Consider the following 27395-nt stretch of genomic DNA (forward strand, 5'->3'; position numbering starts at 1 on the left):
ACCGGGTAGTAAAAAAGAAAGTGGGCGCATAAAGATTGAAGCTGCAATCCACCTAGGATTTTGTGTCATGCAAAAGTGGGACCGATCCCACATGCCCCATGCACATGACAAGCACTTGTCTCGTACCACCACCTTTTGCATCTCACCATGCATCATTTTCAATTTCATCTCATTTACCACTTGTGAGTTTCCCCCTTTCACCACACCATAAGTGTAGATTCAGATAAATTCAGTAACTCCACTGTAATCTCTGTCGGCACTGTTCACTCCGGGCCTAGCAGAAGGCACCAATGTAAATAAACAGAGGCAATTAGAGGATTATACTATACTATAATAACAGTCTTTACACAAGTTCAGTACAAGGCCAAAAAAAAAGGAATCTACATAAGATAAAGAACATCCATGAGCTGACACGGAAGTCCAGACTTACTTTTATACCAGAGAGAGGGTGAAAAGGGTTTAAATAACAACATAAAAAGTTCAAAAAGAAGAAAAGCCTGACCGCAAAAAAGCCTGGTGCTTTCTTCAAGCTGCCATTTGCTTTGCTCAAGGGCCTTCATTTGTGTTGCAATTACGCGGTCCCTTTTCCCTTCTTATTTTTCTCCCACTCTAGACCACAACCCAAGGTTCTAATTTTTTTACATGACGGAGCAGGCGTTGGGGTTCTCGTCGCTGAAGATCTGCGGCGGGTAATGCGGGTAGGCTGGCGGGTAGGCCGGCGGCGGCGGAGGGTAGGCAGGGTAGGCGGCGTATCCTGGCCTCGGTGGCGCGTAGTATCCTCCGGGGAACGCGAACTGTGGGTAATGCATGTACAGGTTTGCGGCGGCGATGGCTCCGGCGTCTTTCTCTTTGTCCTTGTCCTTCTCTTCGCCGCTGTTACCCTCCTTCTCTTTCTCATCCTTCTTCTCCTCTCCGTCTCCTTCCTTGTCATCCTTCTTCTCATCCTTCTTCTCCTCGCCACCTTCGGCCGCCTTCTTCTCATCCTTGGCATCGCCTTCGCCGGCTTTCTCGGCAGGAGCAGCCGGCTCGGACTTGATGATGGCCGCATGCCTGCCGGTGCGCTTGTGCACGTACTCAGCCAGCTTGGCCTCCTCAAACACGCCCTTCACCGTCACTTCCGACGCCTTCAAGTCTGGCTCTGCAGATTGGACTCCTGCATAAATGTGAACCAAACAAAATTCAGTAATTCAGAACAGATAGGCTTTACGCAGTATGGTTTTACGCAGAAAATCTTGAGACTAAAGTAGTATGGTTTTACGCAGAATTATCTTTCACGGTTTCTAGACAGACAGGTAGGTGTAGGAGTGAATCTTATCGGCAAGCAAATCTGCATCTTTCACAAGAAAAGGAACTGCAGGTACAAGGCCCACATTTTGGCTCTGTTTCACCGATCAACTTAAAAGAGGAGGGAATCCCCTTCTTTCTCATCATTGCATCAGACAAAAGACTTGCTCAATCACGAAATAGACTATGATTCATCAAGCATGAAACATAGCAAACTAATAATTGTAGGAGGAGCTAGTGAAAAGAAAGCAGAGAAACCCTACATATAGATGATTTCGCACTGAAAATGACGCGAAATGCGATATGAAAAGGACAAGCAATCGCATGGTGGCCAATTACGCACCTTTCATCTTGAGGATCCTCTTCTTTATGGCCTGCGCGCAGGCCTCGCAGTGCATGTGCACCTTCAGCACGACGGAGATCACCGGTGGCTTCAGAATTGAACATTGTCATGTCAGTTTCTGAAATCTGAACTAGCACTGAAATTGGCATACAAAATTAGTACTGCATTGTGGGCATTGGTTAAGGCTGTTCACCTCCTTGGGCTTCTCTTCAGGTTTCGGCGGCTCGGGCTCCTCCTTCTTCTCCTCTTCCTTTTTCTCCTCTGGCGGTGGTGGCAGCGGTGAGAGAAGCTCCACCTTGCGGCCAGTCTTCTTCTGAACACGCTCCACAACCTTCATCGGGTCAGCGGCCGCCTTCTTTCCCTTCACCACCACCTTGTGCGCCTTAGAGTCAGCAATGACATCGTCCACTCCTGAATCCACACAAACAAAAAGTTTTCAGATGTGTCACTACATAGGTAGAACTAAGATTGAGCCTTTGAGCAAAAGAATCTTAAATTTCCCTTGATAGCAACAAGTAGTGCATGGAGAATATGCAGAGATGCATGGAAAGTTTTTGAGCATTTGGAGATGATTGAGGAATCAGCTTCACTTTCGATGACATGTGGCCTCAAGGGCGTTGTATACTCAAGGCTGTCATTCTCTTGGAATGTACTCCAACCTTTTGGTGTGAAAAGTCGTTCGGATCTCAAGTCATTCCCTTCACACGATTAATCAACTATACCAGATTCATGTGGGAGCTTATAAGAAAGGAGGATCTTATTAATTAGGTGAATCCGATTATTTAAAAGCTTAGGCCACCTACTGACATGGTCCACCCTGAATTCCCCCGGGAACAACCTTACAATATCCCTTGATTAGACTCCAGAACAGCACAAGCACAGAGAAAAACACAAAATCAGGATCTTTTGTTTAACTAAGGACATAAGGAAATACTAAAGTTTTTTCTACATGAAGCCAACCATAACATGTCTCTCAAATCTGAGGACCAGACAGATTCACCTTTAGCTTTAGCTAGCTTCCGATAGCCACACGGAGACCACAGGTTTACCACTAAGAAAACCACTATCGAGGTCCATGAATCAAGGTCCACTAAGCACCCACTCCCCGAAAACATTCCCAAAAAGGTCCAAAGAATTTGAAAAAATGTTAACCTGAGAAGATGAAATCTACCTACAAGTTCAAAATTGAAAAGATATTTACTTTTGACAGTGAATCCCGATGCAGCAAAAACAGAGGAGATTACAGAGCAAGGATTAATTAGCAGAGATTGCTGAGGCAAGGGGCGCATTACCTTCAAATCTCTTGAGGATCTTCTTGACCTTCCTGGCGCATCCCTCGCAGTGCATGTAGACCCGCATCTCGACCTCCTCCGGCGGCGGTGGCGGCGGCGGCGGAGCCGCCTCCTCCCCCTCCTTGGGCTTGTCTCCTCCCTCCCCCTCCGCGGGCTTCTCGTCCTTGGGCTTCTCCTCCTCCCCTCCCTCCTTGGGTTTCTCCTCCTTCTTCGCCTCCACCTCCTCCTTGGGCTTCTCCTCCGCCTTCTTCTCCTCCTGCAAACCAACAAACGGAAGAGCGTCGGTCAAGATTCAGTCCGGTTCTCCCACCAAGAAATGCAGCAAGGAAGGAAGGAAGCATGCTTACCTCGCCCATGGCGTGCGTCCCTCCTGTGCTGTGGTCTGCTCTGCTTCTTTGTGGGTGGGTGGTGGTGGTGGTGGCTCTGCCTCTGCCGCTCTCTGTGGGTGGTGTCGCTGGGTAGTACAAACACTAGTACCAGTTGGGGTGGAGGGTGGACGGGTGGTGTCACTCACTCGCCTTATGTAGCGGGTGGGCACCGCCAAGGGCTGCAAGATCCGCATGGAAACGATTTGGCATCTCTATCTCCCCGATTTCTTTTTTCTTTTCTATCTTTTCGGTGCACATTATACACACAAAATAATACGTCTTGCATTTGGGTGCCAGGTATGTATAAGAACATTCTACAACAAGTGACGTGTTGGATATGTGCATGGTATTCGGTGGCCTCCATTTTACCGTCAGCTTACAGAATGGACGGCTAAGAGGAAATAAACATGCTATTCATCAAGTTAATAAAAGCTTCAAATATAGTGAATCTTGGTAATAAAAACAATAAATTATATTGTACCAGATTTGTTCTACCGCTCCATAATGGTCGTGATTTTGTTAGTACCTCTAGTGATTTTCCTATTTAGCCTCAAGGCTAGTGCTGAATCCATTGGACGCCACAAAACAAGAGCCAGGAAGACCTTGGCTTGCACGGTTTCAAGACCTCGCCGTGCTCGCTCGTGTGGCCGTACCCCTCAAAGCGACTTCCTTTTTCTTCCTTTCTTGGAGTGCTAAATCAAGGGCTTGTATATCGGCAAAAGATTATTCTCAATCGACAAAAGCTTCCAGCCTTTTTTTCAGTTACTACTACACCCAGCCAGTTGTTTTCTCCAGCTCAAATACAGATAGCATGGCTCGTGCATGCACAAACACCTGTCTGTGGCGTGCTTTAAGAGTTTTAAAACGCACTTGTTGTTTTCTTTGATTTTTAATTCCTCTTTTTGTCCTGCATTAGCGTCCCAACAAGAAGATGATAGGGTCTTTTGGTATTTGGTACAAGGAGAAAGGAACTGAAGACTAGTATAAGGCAAACCACTGAAGCTTTTCTAGAACAACAAAAAACACACACGCACACGGAGAAATTAGTCTATGTACCATGAACGACCTATACTTCACGAAATGCAACAAAATCCTAACAACATGCCCTTTGCTTGCAAGGCAAAAGTTCAAAAGGAGTATACTGGTCACGATAAAAACGTTCTAATGTTTACTACTCCTATTATTGATGGATAGGCTAATGTATTTTCCTTGACGGGAATGAATTCACAACCCGTTGGTTGGAATCCACCAATAGCTTTGAAGATATTATATCAACATATATGCACACCCGATCCTCCTGCCCTAAATCACATTTAATCGTACTAATTTGATTTTATAGGAAGTAAATAAGTAGTTACAGGAGTTCAAAATAAGGTTGGACCTCCTAACCAGTGGCGGAGCTTGCCAGGTAATCTGGGGGGGCAAACCAGAAAAAACTCATGTTCACTAATTTTCTAAAATATGGGGGGCGGTGCCCCCCCCCCCCCCCCCCCCGACTTGTACATAGCTACGCCACTGCTCCTACTGGCATCCTCCATAGTGCGGCTTGGACGTGATTAGGGTTCCGTGCCACCGGTTGTGGTGTGTCGTCCTCCTAAGAACGGATTGAAGACAAGTAGGGTGTCACACCTCGAGGATGGGATGTGATAGGAACCCCAGCGATAGGTCAAGCTCATATACGGAACAGACAAACTTTGGCCGATGCGAAATTCTAGCCTGACACGGCCGGAGTCAATTCTTCACTAATTCTAGCCGGGGGCAAACCAGAAAAAACTCTTCTGCACTAATTTTCTAAAATCTGGGGGGCGGTGCCCCCCTCCCCCCGACTTGTACATAGCTACGCCACTGCTCCTACTGTCATCCTCCATAGTGCGGCTTGGACGTGATTAGGGTTCCGTGCCACCAGTTGTGGTGTGTCGTCCTCCTAAGAACGGATTGAAGACAAGTAGGGTGTCACACCTCGAGGATGGGATGTGATAGGAACCCCAGCGATAGGTCAAGCTCATATACGGAAGAGACAAACTTTGGCCGATGCGAAATTCTAGCCTGACACGGCCGGAGTCAATTGCGACGATGCCCATGGGGTGTTGTGTCCTTACTGAACGCGTCGTCGTGCTTCTCCTCGTCCTTTCTAGTGCTCCGGGTGAAAACATATGACATGTTTTAGATTTGGCGTCATGGATGCTCTCGTAGAGTGACCTTCCTAAAGGCATTGACTCTAGCATCCAACGTTCTCTAGTTTATTTGTGGTTGTGATATATGATCATGGTGATGTCGGGCAGAGGGTGAGTGTGATGCAATAGGGTGTGCTTTGTCTTCTAGATGGAGCATTTGGCGGCTCTGGCTTGAGCTTTAGGGTGAGCTCATGCATGTGGAGTGCGATAGTTCCCATCGACATATTGTGGCCTAGTTCGTTCACGGGACTAATGGTAAGACAACTTTTGTGGTGGTCTGGTTGATTCTACTTCTATTTGTTGGCATCTTGGTACATTTAGTCCTAATGCGCTCGGTCCGAACACTGGCGTGGCTTGCTTTTTTTACCATATTTTTGCTGGTTTCGGGTCGGATTGTAGCTTGATCTCAACATGTGATTCTTTTCACCATTTTGGGAGACACCAAGGTTGGTTTCTTTCCTAAAAAAAACAAAGGTTTTGGGCTTAAGTACATGCATGTCTCCTATGGGCACCCTTGCAAATTAGAACTAATTAAGAATGAAAATGGAACAAATTGAGCAGCAACGGCTAGAAAAATGAACGTGGGGGATGCTACCTACTCGTCGTTTTTTTATTCAGGGAGACATTTATTTCGCTGAGATCGCCAGGATTTAAAGGTTTGATGCTGTCTCGATACCAGATTGGCCTTTTGTTACCAATTCAAGGACCTCGTGTTAAATTTGTGTCGGGCATTTACTAATGTACTGAGCTGTCCTTTCACATATACAGTGGGCTGCAAGCTTTCACGGAACTGGAGCAGGCAGGCATTATGTGCAGTGTTGCCTATTTCCATTCCTCACATGTTATTTTTCGATAGTCTTTTTAATTGCCTTTAATAGCGCGTCCGTGCAGTCAAGGACATGTCCCTTCTTTGTTTCTAACAGTGGCTGGTGTTACAGTATATCTCGGTGCCTGTGTGGAGCAGGAAATTTTTTTTATCTAGTGTTTCGTACAAATGTACAGCACCAACTGAGTATTCATTTAGACACAAGATAAATATACATAGAGGAAAGAGTGAGAGAGGTAATAAAGCTGACTCTTCCTGATAACTTAAACTGTACAGATATCAAAATCAAGCACAACCTAGTTTTGTTTGGGGCTAAACAGAGCATGTGTGGAAGTTGTACATCCTGGCCCATCAAACGCTAGATGTGAGGTGACTTTCCCATGAATAGCAAGGTGAATGTGATGACTCTGTCGATCTTGAAGTTGCATGACTCTGATTTTCTCAGGCCTTGTGCAAGTGTGCATGTGTCTAGGTCTATGTTACACTCTCTCGCACTTATTCCAGATAATGACTTTGCCTAAGTATGATGGGGTTTTAAGTAATTCAGATAATGGCTTTGCCTACATAATTTCCCGTGCTTATTCTTGATACTGCCCTCGTTCCAATGAATAAAGCGTATATTATGAAGTCAAAATAAGGAAGTTTGATCAAGTTTTTTTAAAAATTATTAACATGTAAAATGTACAAAATTAATATTTTTAGATCCATCATGAGTTATATTTTCATATGATATCTATATAATATTATAGTTATTAATTCTGTCTAAAAGTTTAGCTAAATTTTACTGGACTTGACTTTTCATTGAAAAGGAGGGGGTACTTATTATTTCACATTTACTTGTTACTTTTGATGATGCTGCTTGTATACATATTTCAGTATTCTTCTTCAAAACATTAACATTTCAAGTTTTGTAATTTTTTTTGGTTTAATGTCTTTTGTATTGCATGTACAACCATAACTTCTTTAATCTATCTTGATTTTCTTTCGTAAATAACATAGTCTCCATGAAAATAATTATCAAATGTATTGACGAACACAGGGACATGCATACAATGATACAATAGTGGTAAAGTTGTGCAATACACATGTATCCTTGATTCATGCAGGGTATAACATGCCATGATATCATACTCCTACGTTTCTCCTAGCTCCTCGTTTTGGAAAACCTACAATACAAGCCGAACTGGCCCTCTGAAATCACAAATGTAGCTCGAGCTATATGTAGCCCTTTTTTGAAAAAATCAAAAACTGCATTTAATTTTTTTAAAAAAAAAAACTGAAGTTAAATCTACTGTTGTGTTGTTCTACCAACGTGCAAATTTTAAACTTAAAATACTTAAAATGGTATCTCGAGTTCAAATTTTGCGCGCTGATAGAATAAAACATTGTATACGTCTATATTTTCATATTTTTGAAACTTTTAAATGCCGTTTTTGATTTAAGAAAAAACGATCTACACTTGGCATGGGCTAAAAAAATATCCAACTCCCGAGACTCCCTCGGTCTCTGACATGTTTGAATCCTAGGTCGGCAGATAGAGAAAGACTCCCTCGGTTGATCTCTGACGCACAACGGTCCCTGCTATCGAGCTGTGCCGTTCAATGAATCAGTGTTTTGTGCAAGGGACACAAACAAAAGCCAGTTGGGTAAGATCAAGTGAATATTATTAGTGCTCGGACGGTACTGACAGGGAGATCACGCTTGGATTTGCGCAGCTGGTCCCTGCCTTAAGCTCCATTAATGAGTGTACCAAACACTGTGCGTATGCTTATCTTCTTACCTTTTCCTTCAGACCAAGCGATCGTCCGGGCAATTAACAGCCTGGTAGTGGCCCAGGGCTGTTTGGGAGGCCCAGGTAGCTCCGTTCCAGCTTTCCCTTGATAGATTCCAAAAATTCAGTTTGCTGGGGATATCATGTGACAATTATAGGATCGAAAATCTCTTCCACAACTGATAGGAACTCTCTACCAATCAACTACTTCCCTCCAAATTGGATTATAAACCATAAAACGGCGAGCTTGGAAATATCAGATCACAGGAAACAGCATAAGTGACTCATATATAATTGGTCTGGGAATGGGTACTGTCCGGCAATGTGGCTGCTTCACTGAACTGTCCTTATGTACAGTTCCACTCCAAGTGTTTCAGAGAGCATCATCATGTGCTTCAGTGCTAGCAGAGACAGACTGAAATCATATGCTAGGCACAGCAGTACAGTAGGGATGTATCATAGGAACGTACATACATCAGTATTACTGGATATACAGTTCTTTATTGATAAGGAAGAACCTCTCCTCGGCTGGAGCTTGTTTACCTTGTACATTCAAAAACACAAAAAGGATGTAGACAAAAATAGACCAAAAGCTTCGACAGAGGAAAAAAATGCACTCAAAATAGACCTCAGGCCGTTTCTAACTGGCGGTAACCCATCCGAGACGACTGTCTCAACAAAAATCCGAGACGATTATTCACCAAATTGCTGCACAGGTATAATCTACACCTGCTTTTGTGTATTGGTAGAATCAGAGGTTCTGATGCCTATTCAAAGAATCTACAGGTTCAGAACGGAGAGTTGATTGGGTCTTGCTGCAGCGCCTTCTTCACCAGCTCGGTTTGCTCCTGCACGTGGACGGTATAGAAACCTGTAGCTGTGGCTGCAGACGGGGCCCTTCCGACGTACTTGATGTCGTCAATGGAACCACGACCAAGCGCCCTCATCGCGGTCAGCAGGCGAGGATTGATGTACGTGTACGCCCCCATGTTCATCGGTTCTTCTTGGCACCAAACAATCTCAGCATCTGCACAACAGAAACACACAGATGATATGAGCCTACTTTTGATTTACCAGGATTTACCATCTTTTTTTGCAATTATTTACTAGGATTCACTGAAGCAAACAATATGGGTATTCTCGTCCCTGCCAGGTACCGCACCAACAAAAATGCAACTAGTAACAAGTAACCTAGTCAATAAATGATACGCAGGTGAGCGCTACATGATCGGTCAATTATTTAGTATTCCTTATTTAGGATTATTATGATTGAAGAGACATCACACAATAAAATTGAGCACTTTATTGCATCTACTAATATCCCAAGAACTTCTAATTTCCATCTTCTCATGTTGAATCCTCTTTTGTCTTGAATGCTCCCATATGCCCATCCAAACTAAATCCATCATTAGCTAGTAAGATGAGTACTATAGATTTTCTGTCCCTAATGCAATAACAAGCAACATTTTATGTGTTCACGAAAAAACAATACTAGTCGAGATAGTGACTCGATGGAATATTTGAGAAACATATTTTTTCCACGTACTTGGATATCTCTTCAACTCGCGCTGAATGAGGTCGTAGGGGAATGGACAGAGCTGTTCCACTCTACATATCGCAACATCATTGTGATCCGATTTCTTTCTTTCTTCATCCAATTCATAGTACACCTACATCATCGCAAAGTTAGTTTTAAAATGGCTAGCTGAAAAACTGAGTCTGCAAAAGCACAGCTTCCAGAAAGTTTCATTTAGGATGAGCTTGCAGAAAGTGATACATAATACCTTTCCAGAACAAAGAACTAGACGTCTGATTCCTTCCTCAAGGTCCTTATGGTCATTCCGGTCTTTTATCAGACGCTTGAAGCGTGTCCCTTGCTTATCAAATCCAGGGTGGCCCGCAAGATCATCGAATTCAGATAGACTGGATTTGCAGTCCTTGTGACGAAGGAGGTTCTTTGGAGACATCACAATTAAAGGCTTTCTGAAATCGCGGTGTATCTGAAAACAAAGAAATATATATATGCTGATGCACCCTAAGATGGTTGTGAACGCCAGGAAGGGGGAAAGTATCAAAATTTTCACCTGTCGACGAAGAACATGGAAATAGTTTGCAGGAGTTGTGACATTCACAACCTGCCAGTTGCACTGCTGGATTTGATTCCTCATTGTTGGATCCATCTCAGGTATAACATAGGGGTTATCATCACTCATCTGAAGTACAATTGTTGATATTCATGAAAAAGGAATGTGGTTAGAACAAAAGAAATGTGCAAATTAAATGTGCAATCTAACATAAACATTTTCTGAAGTATTAAATGAACTACAGTTGAACATCTTTCTCCAATTATCCATGATTTTCGCCCTCACATGTTGATTACGACTCATAGTAAGTTGTATAATATAGAAGTGCAGATAAAATCAATCAATACAGTACAGTTACAACTTTGTAGTCAAAAGTAGGGAAAACACAATAGACAATACGATATTCTGCACAATTAACATGCACTCATGAAGAGGTATTTAGCTTTGTCCTTATCAGATAGTGTGAACATTAAAAACATAATAATAAGCAAGAAAATGAATGGAAAAAACAACAACAGCCTTCTGTCCCCAGCAACTTGGGGTATGGCTAGAGATGAAACCCAACAGAAACCTGTGGGCAATGAGTTGGGAGAGCAAAATTGTAAATAGAGTACAAGAAAAGTAAATTAAGGTTCCAGCACATGGATTGCTGATTTCCATGAAGTCATATCAAGTGCTAATAGGCATACATGGATTTTTTTTCTATTGTCATACTCTGACATGCTGACTAATGGGTGCTATACGTCAGTGAAATGTTTTCAGTTTTTATTTGTAAGTTAAGTCTCATTGGAAAATGCCATCAGAATATATATACTAACTCCGATCCAAATTAATTGACTCCATTTTGTCTAGATACGGATGTACCTAGATGCGTTTGTTGACTAGATACATCCGTATCTAGACAAGGTGGACTCAATTAATTTGGATCCGAGGAAGTAGTAAAACGTAGAGTGCATAATTATGACAGTTCCAGCCTGTGCATGTATGTCATGATAAAATTGTGCAATAGCTATTTTACAGTAAGAGCTTGTGCCATATGTTCCTTTTACGTGCATATGTAATACAAGTACTCCCCCCATTCCTAAAAAAGCTGATCAACTTTGTCTAGATACGGATGTATATAGACATATCTTACTTATAGATACATCCGTATCTAGAAAAAAAAATTTGGAACAGAGGGAATACTTTTTAACACAAGAGATACTTATGACCACGTCTTTGCAACCACAGTAAAATTATACCTGAAGGAAGCGCTCCATTCTTGCACTAGAATGCTCAGGCCCCTGACCGTCATAACCATGAGGAAGGCAAACGACAAGCCCAGTCTGGCGGAGCCATTTTGCCTCCCCGCTACTAAGGAATTGATCAAATATCACTTGAGCTCCATTTGAAAAATCACCAAACTGTGCTTCCCATAGAACTAGTGAGTTCGGGTTCTCCATTGAATAGCCCAACTCAAAGCCCAAAACAGCAAATTCTGACAGGGAACTGTTCAAATTCTTGCACATATCAGGTCATAATAAAGGCAGATCAATATCAAAGATATGCATGAAGTGAGGACATGCCTATATATTTTAATAGTTATATCAGATGACAAGGTTATAAATCCTAAAAAGTGCACCCCTGGAAATATTTTTTATCTAAAAATATAGTTCAGTCAGTTAAGAGAGTATAAATCAATTAGTTCAGACTTTCCTCTTATCCTTTTGTTGCTTCAGATTTTTTAACAGTTCAAGACAGTTATGAGCATGTAGAAAACTAGAAACCAACCTTCTAAATCAAAGTATATATTACATGTTGTTTTGGTATATCAATTATTTCATCTCAGTATTGATAAAAAAAAAATTATTGCTATCTAGATCATCTCAGAACTTATAATGCTCGAAAACTATACAACACCTAGCCATGATTCCATTCCTGACCAGCAGTCTGCTATGTGCTGACCAATTCAACAGATACAAACCGGGTAAGCACCATGTCAGCAAACAATGCCAGTAATTTGGCAGTACAACTCTAAGGACAAATCTATAAAGTTATAGTTTTGGAAACCCAAATTGCATCTCCGGTTATCTCCTTGGAAATGAAAGGTGCCTGGTCAATTCTCCTTTTCAGAGTAAAAGAGTTGATAATAAAGCATATTGGTCAAATACATATGTCTACTGTCAAACTTTGATTACTAATGGATCATGGCAGCCTAAAGTTTACTAGTATATGAATATGCAATCACGCACTATGGGGAACACAAAACTAACATTATGCCTGAACTAGCTGATACGGTTTTGGTCTACCCATTATGCTGATTTTGTATTTTGTTGTAAGAAGCATAACTGAAGTAACCAGAAAACTAGCAGACACCAATCCATACCTGTTGCTTACAGTAAATAGTTCCTCGTTTTGGTTCATGACAAGATTATCAAGTGGACAGTACTGCTCTCCAGTTTCCTGGTCATGGATGACAGAATGCCGGTGGCTGAAAGTACCCCTCTCAACATCCTGGCCACTTAACCTAACATGGTTCCCCTCAATTATAAGAGTTGCAAAAGCAAGTGCTTCACCCACGGCCCAATCAATGCCTTCCCCACTCTCAATCATTTGGCGACGCAGATCAAAAATCTTCTTGACAGCCCTGTGAGGCTTGAAAGTTTCTGGCAGAGTTGTCATGGCTTCTCCAACACGTTTTAGAATCTCTGGCTTGACACTACATGGTCGCAAATGCATAACATCAAATATATGTGCATGAGAAACACAGGAAACAATCAAACTGTAGGGAAAGAACTCTTTACCCGGTGTTTCGGATACGTGAAATCTGTTCTGGAGACTTAAACCCAGTCCAGTAAGCTGAGAGCCAGTCCCTCTTGTTGGGGATATCATCTTTGCTCTTTTTGAATTCCTCATTCAGTATAGTGCTGACCTTCTTGTGTAAGTTGTCGATGTCTTCCCTGGAGATCTTCCCTGATTCTAAGAGCTGGTTCTGATATATCTCAAGTGCACTCGGATGGTTCCTAATTATCTGACACAAATAGGAAGAACTTTCAAAATGTAAACCAGAGATTATGCAGGATCAGTGTTATTGCCAACTTATGGCAATCGTTCTACTTCTGCAAACCAATGTAGGTAAGTAAAATACTTATGGCTCGCAGATTTGTTCACTAATTGATAAATTAACTAGAGTTAAGGAGATATCATGAAGAGAAGGAATAGAAGAGCCAATACATATAGAATTCTGCCAGGTCATAATCATAGTGGTGTTCAGTTTTCTTTCTGTTTCGAAGAGAAGGAATAGAAGAGCCAGTACCTTGTACATTTTAGGCTGGGTGAAGGAGGGCTCGTCAATCTCATTATGCCCAAATCGACGGTAGCAAACAATATCCACCACTACATCAGAATGGAATGTTTGCCTCCACTCTGCAGCAAGCTCACATGTACGAACCACTGCCTCCAAGTCATCACCATTCACATGGAAAATTGGAACCTCGACGGCTTTGGCTACATCTGTGCAATACTGCGAAGACCTCCCCGACATGGGGTCGGTAGTGAATGCAACCTGATTGTTGACGACAAGATGAATGGTCCCACCGGTGGTGTAGTTAGGAAGGGCGCTGAGATGCAGGGTCTCGTACACAACACCCTGCCCTGAGAAGCTTCCATCGCCATGCAGCAGCACCCCGAGATTCTTGGTCCTGTCAAGATCATTAGAATAGTACTGTTTCGCTCTGGTCTTCCCGGCAACAACAGGGTCGACCGCTTCCAAGTGACTTGGGTTTGCAACCAACGACAGATGGATGTGCTTCCCACCCCTCGTAGGCCTATCATACGAAGTCCCCAGATGGTACTTGACATCACCAGTCCCCGTATACAAACCCTCCCCCTCATTGACAGGCTTGGTACCACCGCTGAACTCGCTGAAGATCTGCCGCAGGGGCTTCCGCACGACGTTTCCCAAGACGTTGAGCCTGCCCCTGTGTGGCATCCCAATGACAATGCTCTCCACACCCATATCAGCCGCCCTGTCAAACATCTCCTTCATGCCAGGGATCAACGTCTCGGCGCCTTCGAGGCCGAAGCGCTTGGCGGTGGTCCACTTCTGCGCGAGGAAGTTCTCGAACTGCGTGCTCCAGATGAGCCTGTCGAGCATGACCTGGCGGCGGTCGTAGGCGTACTCCCTGGGGTTGACGGTCTCGATCCGCTCCCTGAGCCAGTTGCACTTGTCGCGGTCGGCGATGTGCATGTACTCGTAGCCGATGGTGCCGCAGTAGGCCTGCTCGAGCCGCCCCAGCACGGAGCGGAGCGTCTGCACGGGGCGGTTCTCGGAGAGGAACCCGGCCATGCGCCAGACCCCGAGGAAGAACTCGCGGTCCAGATCGGCGTCGGAGAAGCCGTAGAAGGCGGGGTCGAGCACGTCCGGGACGGGCCGCTCCTCGAGGCCGAGCGGGTCGAGCCGGGCCTTCATGTGGCCGCTCACCTGGTACGCGCGCACGAGGAGGAGCAGCCGCATGCTCTCCTGGATGGTCTGCCCGGAGATGCCCGGCGAGGTGGCGGCCTGGCCGACGAAGTTGCGGAAGAAGTTGTCCCAGGACTCGTCCACGGACGCCGGGTCCGCCTCCCACGCCCGCTGCAGCTCCTCCAGGTAGACGCTGCTGGTCCCGTCGAGGAAGCTGTCGGTGAGGCGCGAGAGCGGCACGGCGCGCGGCTCCGGCGCGGCGAACCGACGGGGGGTGGTGGAGTGGAGGTGGCGGCGCGCGGGGCCGGCGAACGGGGTCGCCGGGGCCCGCGCCAGGTTGCGCCGCAGCGCCACCCGGGCTATGCCCGACGCGGCGCGGAACCACCCCATTTTTCAGATCGAATTCCCCTCTCCCCCCGACGACGCCAAATCTAGACACAGATTGGAGAGAAATAGTAGAAAAGTGAATTAGAAAAACTGAAGATCGGAACAAATCGAAACAAGTTAGGGTTCGTCGCCTACGGAAGAAATCGGGCCAATTGGGTACGGATCTCCACTCGTGGGTGGAGCGGAGGGATGGCGCAGCGGGGTAGAGGAAAAGGGAAGGGGATAAAGGGGTGAGCACGATATATTCGATAGTTCGTTGATTTGTTTCCGCTCAACGAAGTGGATGTTTTTTTTCGAGCATCACGTCGATGCATTGCAAAAATGCATTTTTGGTCCTTCTTTGCCATTAGGCCTGGGGCTTCCCTAAGAATTGTAACTTTTGCATTGCTTCTTCTGTCATTGAAATCTATTTTCAATTTTTCATTCTCGTGAACGTGTTAATCTCAATATATATGTCTTTGTCACGATCCACGATAATATTTGGGATGATTTTCTTCGTTTCCCTTGTGTGTGGAAGACATTAAATTTTGAAAACATGTGGTTCAACTAACACCTACTCTCAGACTAGCTATAATGCTAGTATCATAGGTACTATCATGCACATTTGTACTATAAAAATATTGATATTGTAGCTAATTAAAAAGAAGAGAGGAGATTAGAGTAACATAGGTGGATACTGTATCATAGCACACATCACGAGAAAATTTGATGTCAAACAAATCTTGTACACAATTTTGCATTGAGATGCTACAAATCAATAAATAATAACAAGGTCACTCCATGATACAACTTACAATAGAAATAGTATCACGTACTAATATCATATGCATGATACTACTATTTGATACTACCTACTATGACCAAACTCCAGCTGGGAGCTGCAGTGCTAGGGAATCGAAAACCCACATACCCCATTCGTCCTCAAAAAGTGGACGTTTATCCTCAAACTTTGTCCATAAAAGAGTGCACTTCTATGTTTCCCGTGCACTTTAAAGGACTATCAAAAATTGCTCCTCTCACATCGCATGTTGATTTGCATCTTCTCAATGCAATTGTCTCTCCACTTAATAATCTCTCTTGAAAAACCCGCACGTCCACTTATTTATGGACGGAGGGAGTAGTTCAAAATAGTAGCAATGTTTGAAAGAAAAGCATAGGTCTGATGAGTTAGCATACGATGTAAGATAATTCAGTTAATCATGGTGGATCAAACCGAAGAAGGAGGACGTCACCACCGGCACCACCATTGCTCGTCGTAGCAGCAAACAACGCAACAACAATAGAAGTTGCAGCAGATGCAGAAGGATCCTCTCTTCTTTCCTTCTTTGCTTCCAAGATCTCGACCCTCCTTATCTCCCACCATTTTTTGGTGAGAGCATCGATAGTAGTTGGATCCATCATTATCACCCTTCATCGAACGTGTGCATTGGGAAACTGTCGATATCTACAGCGCTAGACTCTAGCATTTTCACGAAAAGATGTCGAACCACCGCTCTAGCTGCACGAACGAAAACATGGTCTATTTAACGTAAAATTCACACATCACACATTCGAGAAAGCATAAATTGCTTGCCTAGAGGTAGAGGCGCATCCCCCGACGTTGTGTAGAGAATTGTCTCCGTCGGGGAGGCGGCAGATGGCCGCGACTGGTAGCTGCCTTTCGCTTCTGCTTGGCCGTGGTGGACGGACCTGATACGTCTCCAACGTACCTATAATTTCTGATGTTCCATGCTTGTTTTATGACAATACTTACATGTTTTGCTTGCACTTTATAATGTTTTTATGCATTTTCCGGAACTAACCTATTAACAAGATGCCGAAGGGCCAGTTGCTGTTTTCTGTTGTTTTTGGTTCCAGAAAGGCTGTTCGGGGAATATTCTCGGAATTCGACGAAATCAACGCCCAGAACCTTATTTTTCCCGGAACCTGCCAGAAAGTCAGAGGGGGACCAGAGGGGAGCCCTGGGGGCCCCACACAACAGGGCCGCGCGGGCTCCACCCTGGCCGCGCCGGCCTATGGAGGAGGCCCCGTGGCCCCTCCGACTCCGCCTCTTCGCCTATAAGACCCCTTTCGACCTAAAAACGCGATACGGATTGACGAAACTCCAGAAAGACTCCAGGGGCGGCGCCACCATCGCGAAACTCCAATTTGGGGGACAGAAGTCTCTGTTCCGGCACCCTGCCGGGACGGGGAAGTGCCCCCGGAAGCCATCTCCATCAACGCCACCGCCTCCATCATGCTCCGTGAGTAGTTCCCCCATGGACTACGGGTTCTAGCTGTAGCTAGTTGGTACTCTCTCCCCCATGTACTTCAATACAATGATCTCATGAGCTGCCTTACATGATTGAGATTCATCTGATGTAATCGGTGTTGTGTTTGTCGGGATCCGATGGATTGTTACGTTATGATTAGTCTATCTATGAAGTTTGTGAAGTTATTGTTGCTGCAATCTTGTTATGCTTAATGCTTATCACTAGGGCCCGAGTGGCATGATCTTAGATTTAAGCTCTATACTTATTGCTTAGATTGTATCTACAAGTTGTATGCACATGTCTATGTCCGGAACCAAAGGCCCCAAAGTGACAGAAATTGGGACAACTGGAGGGGAAGGCTTAGATATGAGGATCACATGTTTTTCACGGAGTGTTAATGCTTTGCTCCGGTGCTCTATCAAAAGGAGTGCCTTAATTTCCAGTAGATTCCCTAGAGGCCTGGCTTCCACCGGCTGGTAGGACAAAAGATGTTGTACAAGTTTCTCATTGCGAGCACATATGACTATATATGGGAAGCATGCCTACATGATTAATAATCTTGATGTTCTCGTCTTAATGCTATTTCAATCCTATCAATTGCCCAACCGTAATTTGTTCACCCAACACTTGTTATTGGAGAGTTACCACTAGTGTAGATAGCTGGGAACCCCGGTCCATCTCTCATCATCATATACTCGTTCTACATGACATTGGAAGTAGTATCAACTATTTTCCGGTGTCATTGCTCTCATATTACTATTACTTGCTCGCTGTGTTCATTGTTACTACTTCTCTCATATTACTCGCTACTTTCACATCACCCCTGTTACTAGTGCTTTTCCAGGTGCAGCTGAATTGACAACTCAGTTGTTAAGGCTTATAAGTATTCTTTACCTCCCCTTGTGTCGAATCAATAAATTTGGGTTTTACTTCCCTCGAAGACTGTTGCGATCCCCTATACTTGTGGGTTATCGAGACTATTGCCGGGGAGGCATAGCTCTACTCATAAGTTCACCTGGGGAGTACACTCTACCTCTCTCTCTGTTTTTATTTTGTTTTACTTTGTTTTGTTTAGTTTACTTTTGCCTAGTTTATTTGTGCTTAGTTTATTTCTGTCTTGTTTTATTTTTCTTAGTTTACTTTTGTCTAGTTTCTTTTTGTCTTGTTTTACTTTTCTCATATACCCAAAAATCCATAAAAATTTGAAAAACCTAAAAATTAAAAACTCGCTGTTATGGGAGAACCCATAACCTACTTGGAGCTTATAGAATATTATAATAATTATAGAGAATCAAGAGCGGGAAAAGTGATGAGTCTTTGTGATAGAAAAATTGAATACGATTGCTAAAATCTTGCTTAAACGCCATGATATAAAACTGTTGCTCTAAACAGGATACTAAACATCTTAAATTTCAATGTGGCTTTAGTGAGGAAGTTTTAATTAAGAACTATAATTGGAATAACTATATTCATTTTGGGTTCGAAGAGGTAGAACAATTTATCATATTTATGGGAGCCTCTGAGATAGAATCCTTCATTGCTAAAAATTATGAAACTTGTGTTGTTTGTAAGAACGTTAAAGATTATGTCTCTTCTATCCTTAATTTTTGCATAGAAAGCTACAGTGATAATCCTTATATCATTGATTATAAAGATAGACTCATTAACGCACAAGAATGTACTCACAATTTGCAGGAACCTGTGGAAGAAGAAATTGATGAACCTGAAAGCTCATTGGATGAAAAAGAGGAGGAAATTGATGAACCTGAAAGCTCATTGGATGAAAAAGAAGAGGAGAGTGATGAACAAAAGGAGGAAGAATGGATTAGCTACCCAAGCCAACCTTCTAATGAGAGTAACTCTTTATCTCTTACACTATTTGATTGTCCTCCATGCTTACCGAAAGAGGATGAATGTTATGTTCCTGTTGATTCTCTTGAAATATTCCCTATGAGTAAAACTTGTGAGAATAATTATGCTACTGCTATCTATGATAATCCATGCTATTTTGATAAATCTTATGATAATGCTTTGTTTGTGCCTGATGTTGAGATGCATGGTACTAAAGAGTTTTGCTTAGCAAATGATTATGATAAATCTCTAGATGATGGTCCTAAGTTACTTGATAATATTAATTGTACTACTAATGAAAATGGGATTGGAGAGATCATGACTTTATCTAGGAGTCCCATATCTCTTGAGATTGATCGATCATCTTGTTATATTATTGATAAAAGTGGGTTTGAAAGTTTTAATCCTACTATTTTTGAGCTTGATAAAAATTATGTGGTTATGGATCATGAAAAGTATGCTGCATGTGATAGTTATATTTTTTAGTTTATCCATGAAGCTACTGAAAATTATTATGAGAGAGGAAAATATGGTTGTAGAAATTTGCATGGTACTAAAACACCTCTCTATATGCTGAAAATTTTGAAGTTACTCTTGTTTTATCTTCTTATGCTTGTCACTTGGTTCTTCATGAATTTATTCGTGTACAAGATTCCTATGCATAGGAAGTGGGTTGGACTTAAATGTGTTTTGAACTTGCTTTTTGATGCTCTCTTTTGTTTCAACTCTCATCCTTATGTGAGCATCATTAAAACTGCTGAGCCCATCTTAATGGTTATAAAGAAAGCACTTCTTGGGAGATAACCCATGTCTTTATTTTGCTACTATTTTGTTGTGTCTTGAAAGTTGTTAATACTGTAGCAACCTCTCCTTATCTTTATTTTATTGCATTGTTGTGCCAAGTGAAGTCTCTAATAGAAGTTTGATACTAGATTTGGATTTCTGCGCAGAAACAGATTTCTATCTGTCACGAATTTGGGCAGGGCTCTCTGTAGGTAACTCAGAAAAATCTGCCAATTTACGTGCGTGTTCCTCATATATGTACGCAACTTTCATTAATTTTGAGTTTTCTGATTTGAGCAACGGAAGTACCTCTTAAAAATTCGTGTTTACCGGCTGTTCCGTTTTTGACAGATTCTGTCTCTGTTTTTTTGCATTGTCTCTTGTGGACTTTAAGCAAGGCTTTCTAGACGTGGAGAGCTGTAGCTAATGTTTTATTGAGTTCTTGCAATGTGTCACTACAGCTCTAAAGTGGATTAAAGCTTTTTGAGTACTAACCCCTCTAATGAAGTTTATGAGAAGTTTGGTGTGAAGGAAGTTTTCAAGGGTCAAGAGAGGAGGATGATATATGATCAAGAAGAGTGAAAAGCCTAAGCTTGGGGATGCCCCCGTGGTTCATCCATGCATATCTCAAGAAGACTCAAGCGTCTAAGCTTGGGGATGCCCAAGGCGTCCCCTTCTTCATCAACTTATCAGGTTCTTCTATTGAAACTATATTTTTATGCAGCCACATATTATGTGCTTTACTTGGAGGGTCTGTGTGTTTTATTTTTGTTTGAATAAGATCGGATCCTAGCAATCCTTGTGTGGGATAGAGACACGCTCCGCTTTTTCATATGAACACTGGTGTTCTTAGCTTTATTTTAATGTTCATGGCGGAGTTGAAAGCCGTTGCACTTATTGATATTTGGTTGGAAACAGAAAATGCTTCATATTGCTTTGAATAATTTGATACTTGGCAATTGTTTTGAGCTCTCAAGTAGATCATGTTTAAGCTCTTGCATCATGTAGTTTAAACCTATTAGTGGAGAACTACCGTAGAGCTTGTTGAAATTGGTTTGCATGATTGGTCTCTTTAAGGTCTAGATATTTTCTGGTAAAAGTGTTTGAGCAACAAGGAAGACAATGTAGAGTTTTATAATGCTTACAATATGTTCTTATGTAAGTTTTGATGTACCGGTTCATACTTGTGTTTGCTTCAAACAACCTTGCTAGCCAAAGCCTTGTACTGAGAGGAAATGCTTCTCGTGCATCCCTATCCTTGAGCCACATACTATGCCATTTGTGTCCACCATAACTACCTACTATGTGGTATTTCCTGCCATTCCAAGCAAATACTTCATGTGCTACCTTTAAACCTTCAAAATGCTTCTCAATTTGTGTCAATGTTTTATAGCTCATGAGGAAGTATGTGGTGTTTTATCTTTCGATCTTGTCATTTACATTTGACGGACTTTCACAATGGACTAGTGGCTTCATCCGCTTATCCAATAATTTTGCAAAAAGAGCTCGCGCGGGGTTCCCAGCCCCCAATTAATCAACCTTCATTAATAATTCTCTTCACATGTTTTGCTCTGATTCATCAGTAAGCAACTTAATTTTGCAAATAGACACTCCTTCATGGTATGTGAATGTTGGAAGGCACCCGAGGATTCGGTTAGCCATGGCTTGTGTAAGCAAAAGGTTGGGAGGAGTGTCAACCATAAATAAAACTAAAATACATGTGTAAACAAAAGAGAAGAGGGATGATCTACCTTGCTCGGTAGAGATAACGTCCTTCATGGGAGCCGCTCTTGAAAGTCTGGTTGATGAGGTAGTTAGAGTGCCCACTATCATTCGTTGACAACAACAAACACCTCTCAAAACTTTACTTTTATGCTTTCTATATGATTTCAAAACTTAAAAAAGCTCTAGCACATGATTTAATCCCTGCTTCCCTCTGCGAAGGGCCATTCTTTTACTTTATGTTGAGTCAGTTTACCTACTTCCTTCCATCTTAGAGGCAAACACTTGTGTCAATTGTGCATTGATTCTTACATACTTGCTTATTTGCATTCATCATATTACTTTGTGTTGACAATTATCCATGAGATATGCATGTTGAAAGTTGAAAGCAACTGCTGAAACTTACATCTTTCTCTGTGTTGCTTCAATGCCTTTACTTTGAATGTATTGCTTTATGAGTTAACTCTTATGCAAGACTTTTGATGCTTGTCTTGAAAGTATTATTCATGAAAAGTTTTGCTATATGTTATCTATTTGTTAGCAACTATAGATCATTGCCTTGAGTCACCGCATTCATCTCATATGCTTTATAATAGGATGATCAAGATTATGTAAGTAGCATGTCACTACGAAATTACTCTTTTTATCGTTTACCTACTCGAGGGCGAGCAGGAACTAAGCTTGGGGATACCGATACGTCTCCAACGTACCTATAATTTCGATGTTCCATGCTTGTTTTATGACAATACTTACATGTTTTGCTTGCACTTTATAATGTTTTTATGCATTTTCCGGAACTAACCTATTAACAAGATGTCGAAGGGCCGATTCTTGTCGTTTTCGTTGTTTTTGGTTCCGAAAAGGCTGTTCGGGCAATATTCTCGGAATTCGACGAAATCAACGCCCAGAACCTTATTTTTCCCGGAACCTGCCAGAAAGTCAGAGGGGGACCAGAGGGGAGCCCTGGGGGCCCACACAACAGGGCCGCGCGGGCTCCACCCTGGCCGCGCCGGCCTATGGGGAGGAGGCCCCGTGGCCCCTCCGACTCCGCCTATTCGCCTATAAGACCCCTTTCGACCTAAAAACGCGATACGGATTGACGAAACTCCAGAAAGACTCCAGGGGCGCCGCCACCATCGCGAAACTCCAATTTGGGGGACATAAGTCTCTGTTCCGGCACCCTGCCGGGACGGGGAAGTGCCCCCGGAAGCCATCTCCATCAACGCCATCGCCTCCATCATGCTCCGTGAGTAGTTCCCCCATGGACTACGGGTTCTAGCTGTAGCTAGTTGGTACTCTCTCCCCCATGTACTTGATACGTCTCCAACGTATCGATAATTTCTTGTGTTCCATGCCACATTATTGATGTTATCTACATGTTTTATGCACACTTTATGTCATATTCGTGCATTTTCTGGAACTAACCTATTAACAAGATGCCGAAGTGCCGGTTGTTGTTTTCTCGCTGTTTTTGGTTTCGGAAATCCTAGTAAAGAAATATTCTCGGAATTGGACGAAATAAAAGCCCGGAGGCCTATTTTCTCACGAAGCTTCCAGAAGACCGAAGACGAGACGAAGAGGGGCCACGGGGAGCCAAACCCTAGGGCGGCGCGGCCCCCCTTGGCCGCGCGGCCCCGTGGTGTGGGCCCCCGTGCCGCCTCTCGACTTGCCCTTCCGCCTACTTAAAGCCTCCGTGACGAAACCCCCGCACCGAGAGCCACGATACGGAAAACATTACCGAGACGCCGTCGCCGCCGATCCCATCTCGGGGGATCCCGGAGATCGCCTCCGGCACCCTGCCGGAGAGGGGAATCATCTCCCGGAGGACTCTACACCGCCATGGTCGCCTCCGGAGTGATGAGTGAGTAGTCTACCCCTGGACTATGGGTCCATAGCGGTAGCTAGATGGTTGTCTTCTCCCCATTGTGCTATCATTGTCGGATCTTGTGAGCTGCCTATCATGATCAAGATCATCTATCCGTAATTCTATATGTTGCGTTTGTTGGGATCCGATGAATAGAGAATACTTGTTATGTTGATTATCAAAGTTATGCTTATGTGTTGTTTATGATCTTGCATGCTCTCCGTTATTAGTAGATGCTCCGGCCAAGTAGATGCTTTTAACTCCAAGAGGGAGTACTTATGCTCGATAGTGGGTTCATGCTCGCATTGACACCGGGACAGGTGACGAAAGTTCTAAGGTTGTGTTGTGCTCGTTGCCACTAGGGATAAAACATTGATGCTATGTCTAAGGATGTAGTTGTTGATTACATTACGCACCATACTTAATGCAATTGTCCGTTGCTTTGCAACTTAATACTCGGAGGGGGTTCGGATGATAACCTCGAAGGTGGACTTTTTAGGCATAGATGCGATTGGATGGCGGTCTATGTACTTTGTCGTAATGCCCAATTAAATCTCACTATACTCATCATGATATGTATGTGCATGGTCATGCTCTCTTTATTTATCAATTTCCCAACTCGTAATTTGTTCACCCAACATGTCTGTTCGTCTTATGGGAGAGACACCTCTAGTGAACTGTGGACCCCGGTCCAATTCTCTTTACTCGAAATACAATCTATCGCAATACTTGTTTTTACTGTTTTCTCTGCAAACAATCATCTTCCACACAATACGGTTAATCCTTTGTTACAGACAAGCCGGTGAGATTGACAACCTCACTTGTTTCGTTGGGGCAAAGTACTTTGGTTGTGTTGTGCAGGTTCCACGTTGGCGCCGGAATCTCCGGTGTTGCGCCGCACTACATCCCGCCGCCATCAACCTTCAACGTGCTTCTTGGCTCCTCCTGGTTCGATAAACCTTGGTTTCTTTTCGAGGGAAAACTTGCTGCTCGTGCTCATCATACCTTCCTCTTGGGGTTGCCCAACGAACGTGTGAAATACACGCCATCAAGCATATTTTCCGGCGCCGTTGCTGCGGGAGATCAAGACACGCCGCAAGGGGAGTCTCCACTTCTCAATCTTTTTACTTTGTTTTTGTCTTGCTTTATTTTATTTACTACTTTGTTTGCTGCACTAAATCAAAATACAAAAAAATTAGTTGCTAGTTTTACTTTATTTGCTATCTTGTTTGTTATATCGAAAACACACAAAAATTAGTTTACTTGCATTTACTTTATCTAGTTTACTTTATTTACTATTGCTAAAATGGCCAACCCTGAAAATACTAAGTTGTGTGACTTCACTAGCACAAATAATAATGATTTCTTATGCACACCTATTGCTCCACCTGCTACTACAGTAGAATTCTTTGAAATTAAACCCGCTTTACTCGAATCTTGTTATGAACGATCAATTTTCCGGAATTAGTTCCGATGATGTCTGCTGCCCATCTTAATAATTTTGTTGAACTATGTGAAATGCAAAAATATAAAGATGTAGATGGTGATATTATTAAACTAAAATTGTTCCCTTTCTCATTAAGAGGAAGAGCTAAAGATTGGTTGCTATCTCTCGCCTAAGAATAGTATTGATTCATGGACTAAATGCAAGGATGCTTTTATTGGTAGATATTATCCCCCTGCTAAAATTATATCTTTGAGGAGTAGCATAATGAATTTTAAACAATTAGATACTGAACATGTTGCTCAAGCTTGGGAAAGAATGAAATCTCTCGGTTAAAAATTGCCCAACCCATGGATCGACTACTTGGATGATCATCCAAACCTTCTATGCGGGACTAAATTTTTCTTCGCGGAATTTATTGGATTCAGCTGCTGGAGGTACCTTTATGTCCATCACTCTTGGTGAAGCAACAAAGCTTCTTGATAATATGATGATCAACTACTCTGAATGGCACACGGAAAGAGCTCCACAAGGTAAGAAGGTAAATTCTGTTGAGGAACCCTCTTCCTTGAATGATAAGGTTGATGCTATTATGTCTATGCTTGTGAATGATAGGACTAATGTTGATCCTAATAATATTCCGTTAGCTTCATTGGTTGCACAAGAAGAACATGTTGATGTAAACTTCATTAAAAATAATAATTTCAACAACAATGCTTACCGGAACAATTCTAGTAATAACTATAGGCCATATCCTTATAATAATGGCAACGGCTATGGTAATTCTTATGGAAATTCTTACAACAATAATAGGAATTCACCCCCTGGACTTGAAGCCATGCTTAAAGAATTTATTAGTACACAAACTGCTTTTAACAAATCTGTTGAAGAAAAGCTTGGGAAAATTGATATTCTTGTTTCTAGAGTTGATAGTCTTGCCTCTGATGTTGATCTTTTGAAATCAAAAGTTATGCCTAATAGGGATATTGAAAATAAAATTGTTACTACAGCAAATGCCATCCAAGTTAGAATTAATGAGAATATAAGATTAATGGGTCGAACTGCGTGCTAGGTGGGATAGAGAAGAAAATGAAAAACTAGCTAAAGAGAAGAATATAGCTAAAGTTTGGACTATTACCACCACTAGTAATGCTAATGCTACACATGTTGCTGCACCTCCTACCCATACTAATAAAAGAATTGGTGTTAGCAATGTTTCCACTTCTAATGCAAAGCGCGAAAACCGCTCTGAAACTCGCTAAAGCTGCTGAAACTGCTCTGTGATAAAGGCTGCTGAAATTTTTTCCAACATTGGGGATGATGATCCCATTGCTTTAGATTATAATGGTTTGAATTTTGATGATTGCCACATCTCTGAAGTTATAAAGTTCTTGCAAAAACTTGCTAAAAGTCCTAATGCTAGTGCTATAAATTTGGCTTTCACGCATCATATTACAAATGCTCTCATAAAAGCTAGAGAAGAGAAACTAGAGCGCGAAGCCTCTATCCCTAAAAAGCTAGAAGATGGTTGGGAGCCCATCATTAAGATGAAGGTTAAAGATTTTGATTGTAATGCTTTATGTGATCTTGGTGCAAGTATTTACGTTATGCCGAAGAAAATTTATAATATGCTTGACTTGCCACCGCTGAAAAATTGTTATTTGGATGTTAATCTTGCTGATCATTCTACAAAGAAACCTTTGGGTAAAGCTGATAATGTTCGCATTACCGTTAACAATAATCTTGTTCCCGTTGATTTTGTTGTCTTGGATATTGAAAGCAATGCATCTTGTCCAATTATATTGGGAAGACCTTTTCTTCGAACTGTTGGTGCTATTATTGATATGAGGGAAGGTAATATAAAATATCAATTTCCTCTCAAGAAAGGTATGGAACACTTCCCTAGAAAGAGAATGAAGTTACCTTATGATTCTATCATTAGAACAAATTATGATGTTGATGCTTCATCTCTCGATGTTACTTGATACACACTTTCGCGCCTAGCCGAAAGGCGTTAAAGAAAAGCGCTTATGGGAGACAACCCATGTTTTTTTACCTACAGTACTTTGTTTTTATTTTGTGTCTTGGAAGTTGTTTACTACTGTAGCAACCTCTCCTTATCTTAGTTTTGAGTTTTGTTGTGCCAAGTTAAGCCGTTGATAGAAAAGTAAGTACTAGATTTGGATTACTGCGCAGTTTCAGATTTCTTTGCTGTCACGAATCTGAGCCCACTGCCCTGCAGGAAGCTCAGAAAATTATGCCAATTTACGAGCATGATCCTCAGATATGTACGCAACTTTCATTCAATTTGAGCATTTTCATTTGAGCAAGTCTGGTGCCATTTTAAAATTCGTCAATACGAACTGTTCTGTTTTGACAGATTCTGCCTTTTATTTCGCATTGCCTCTTTCGCTATGTTGGATGAATTTCTTTGATCCACTAATGTCCAGTAGCATTATGCAATGTCCAGAAGTATTAAGAATGATTGTGTCACCTCTGAATATGTCAA

The 27395-nt window shown here is 42.5% G+C and overlaps 2 protein-coding genes across 2 annotated transcripts; both read right to left on the bottom strand.

The window, feature by feature from the left end:
- Nucleotides 1-310: 310 nt before the first annotated feature.
- LOC124674760 (heavy metal-associated isoprenylated plant protein 7-like) lies at nt 311-3427 on the bottom strand. The gene is made up of 5 exons (XM_047210813.1): nt 3267-3427; nt 2920-3175; nt 1821-2038; nt 1628-1715; nt 311-1153 (listed from the first exon to the last, which is right to left on the bottom strand). Exons 1-5 carry the CDS (start codon nt 3273-3275, stop codon nt 639-641), a joined length of 1086 nt encoding a protein of 361 aa, XP_047066769.1. The 5' UTR covers nt 3276-3427; the 3' UTR covers nt 311-638.
- Nucleotides 3428-8539: 5112 nt separating this feature from the next.
- Nucleotides 8540-15014, bottom strand: LOC124673733 (2-oxoglutarate dehydrogenase, mitochondrial-like). The gene is made up of 8 exons (XM_047209772.1): nt 13438-15014; nt 12926-13152; nt 12508-12840; nt 11384-11630; nt 10143-10271; nt 9843-10058; nt 9605-9728; nt 8540-9085 (listed from the first exon to the last, which is right to left on the bottom strand). Exons 1-8 carry the CDS (start codon nt 14971-14973, stop codon nt 8847-8849), a joined length of 3051 nt encoding a protein of 1016 aa, XP_047065728.1. The 5' UTR covers nt 14974-15014; the 3' UTR covers nt 8540-8846.
- Nucleotides 15015-27395: the final 12381 nt, after the last annotated feature.

Source organism: Lolium rigidum, chromosome 7 (assembly GCF_022539505.1).
Source record: "Lolium rigidum isolate FL_2022 chromosome 7, APGP_CSIRO_Lrig_0.1, whole genome shotgun sequence".
Lineage (NCBI taxonomy): Eukaryota > Viridiplantae > Streptophyta > Magnoliopsida > Poales > Poaceae > Lolium > Lolium rigidum.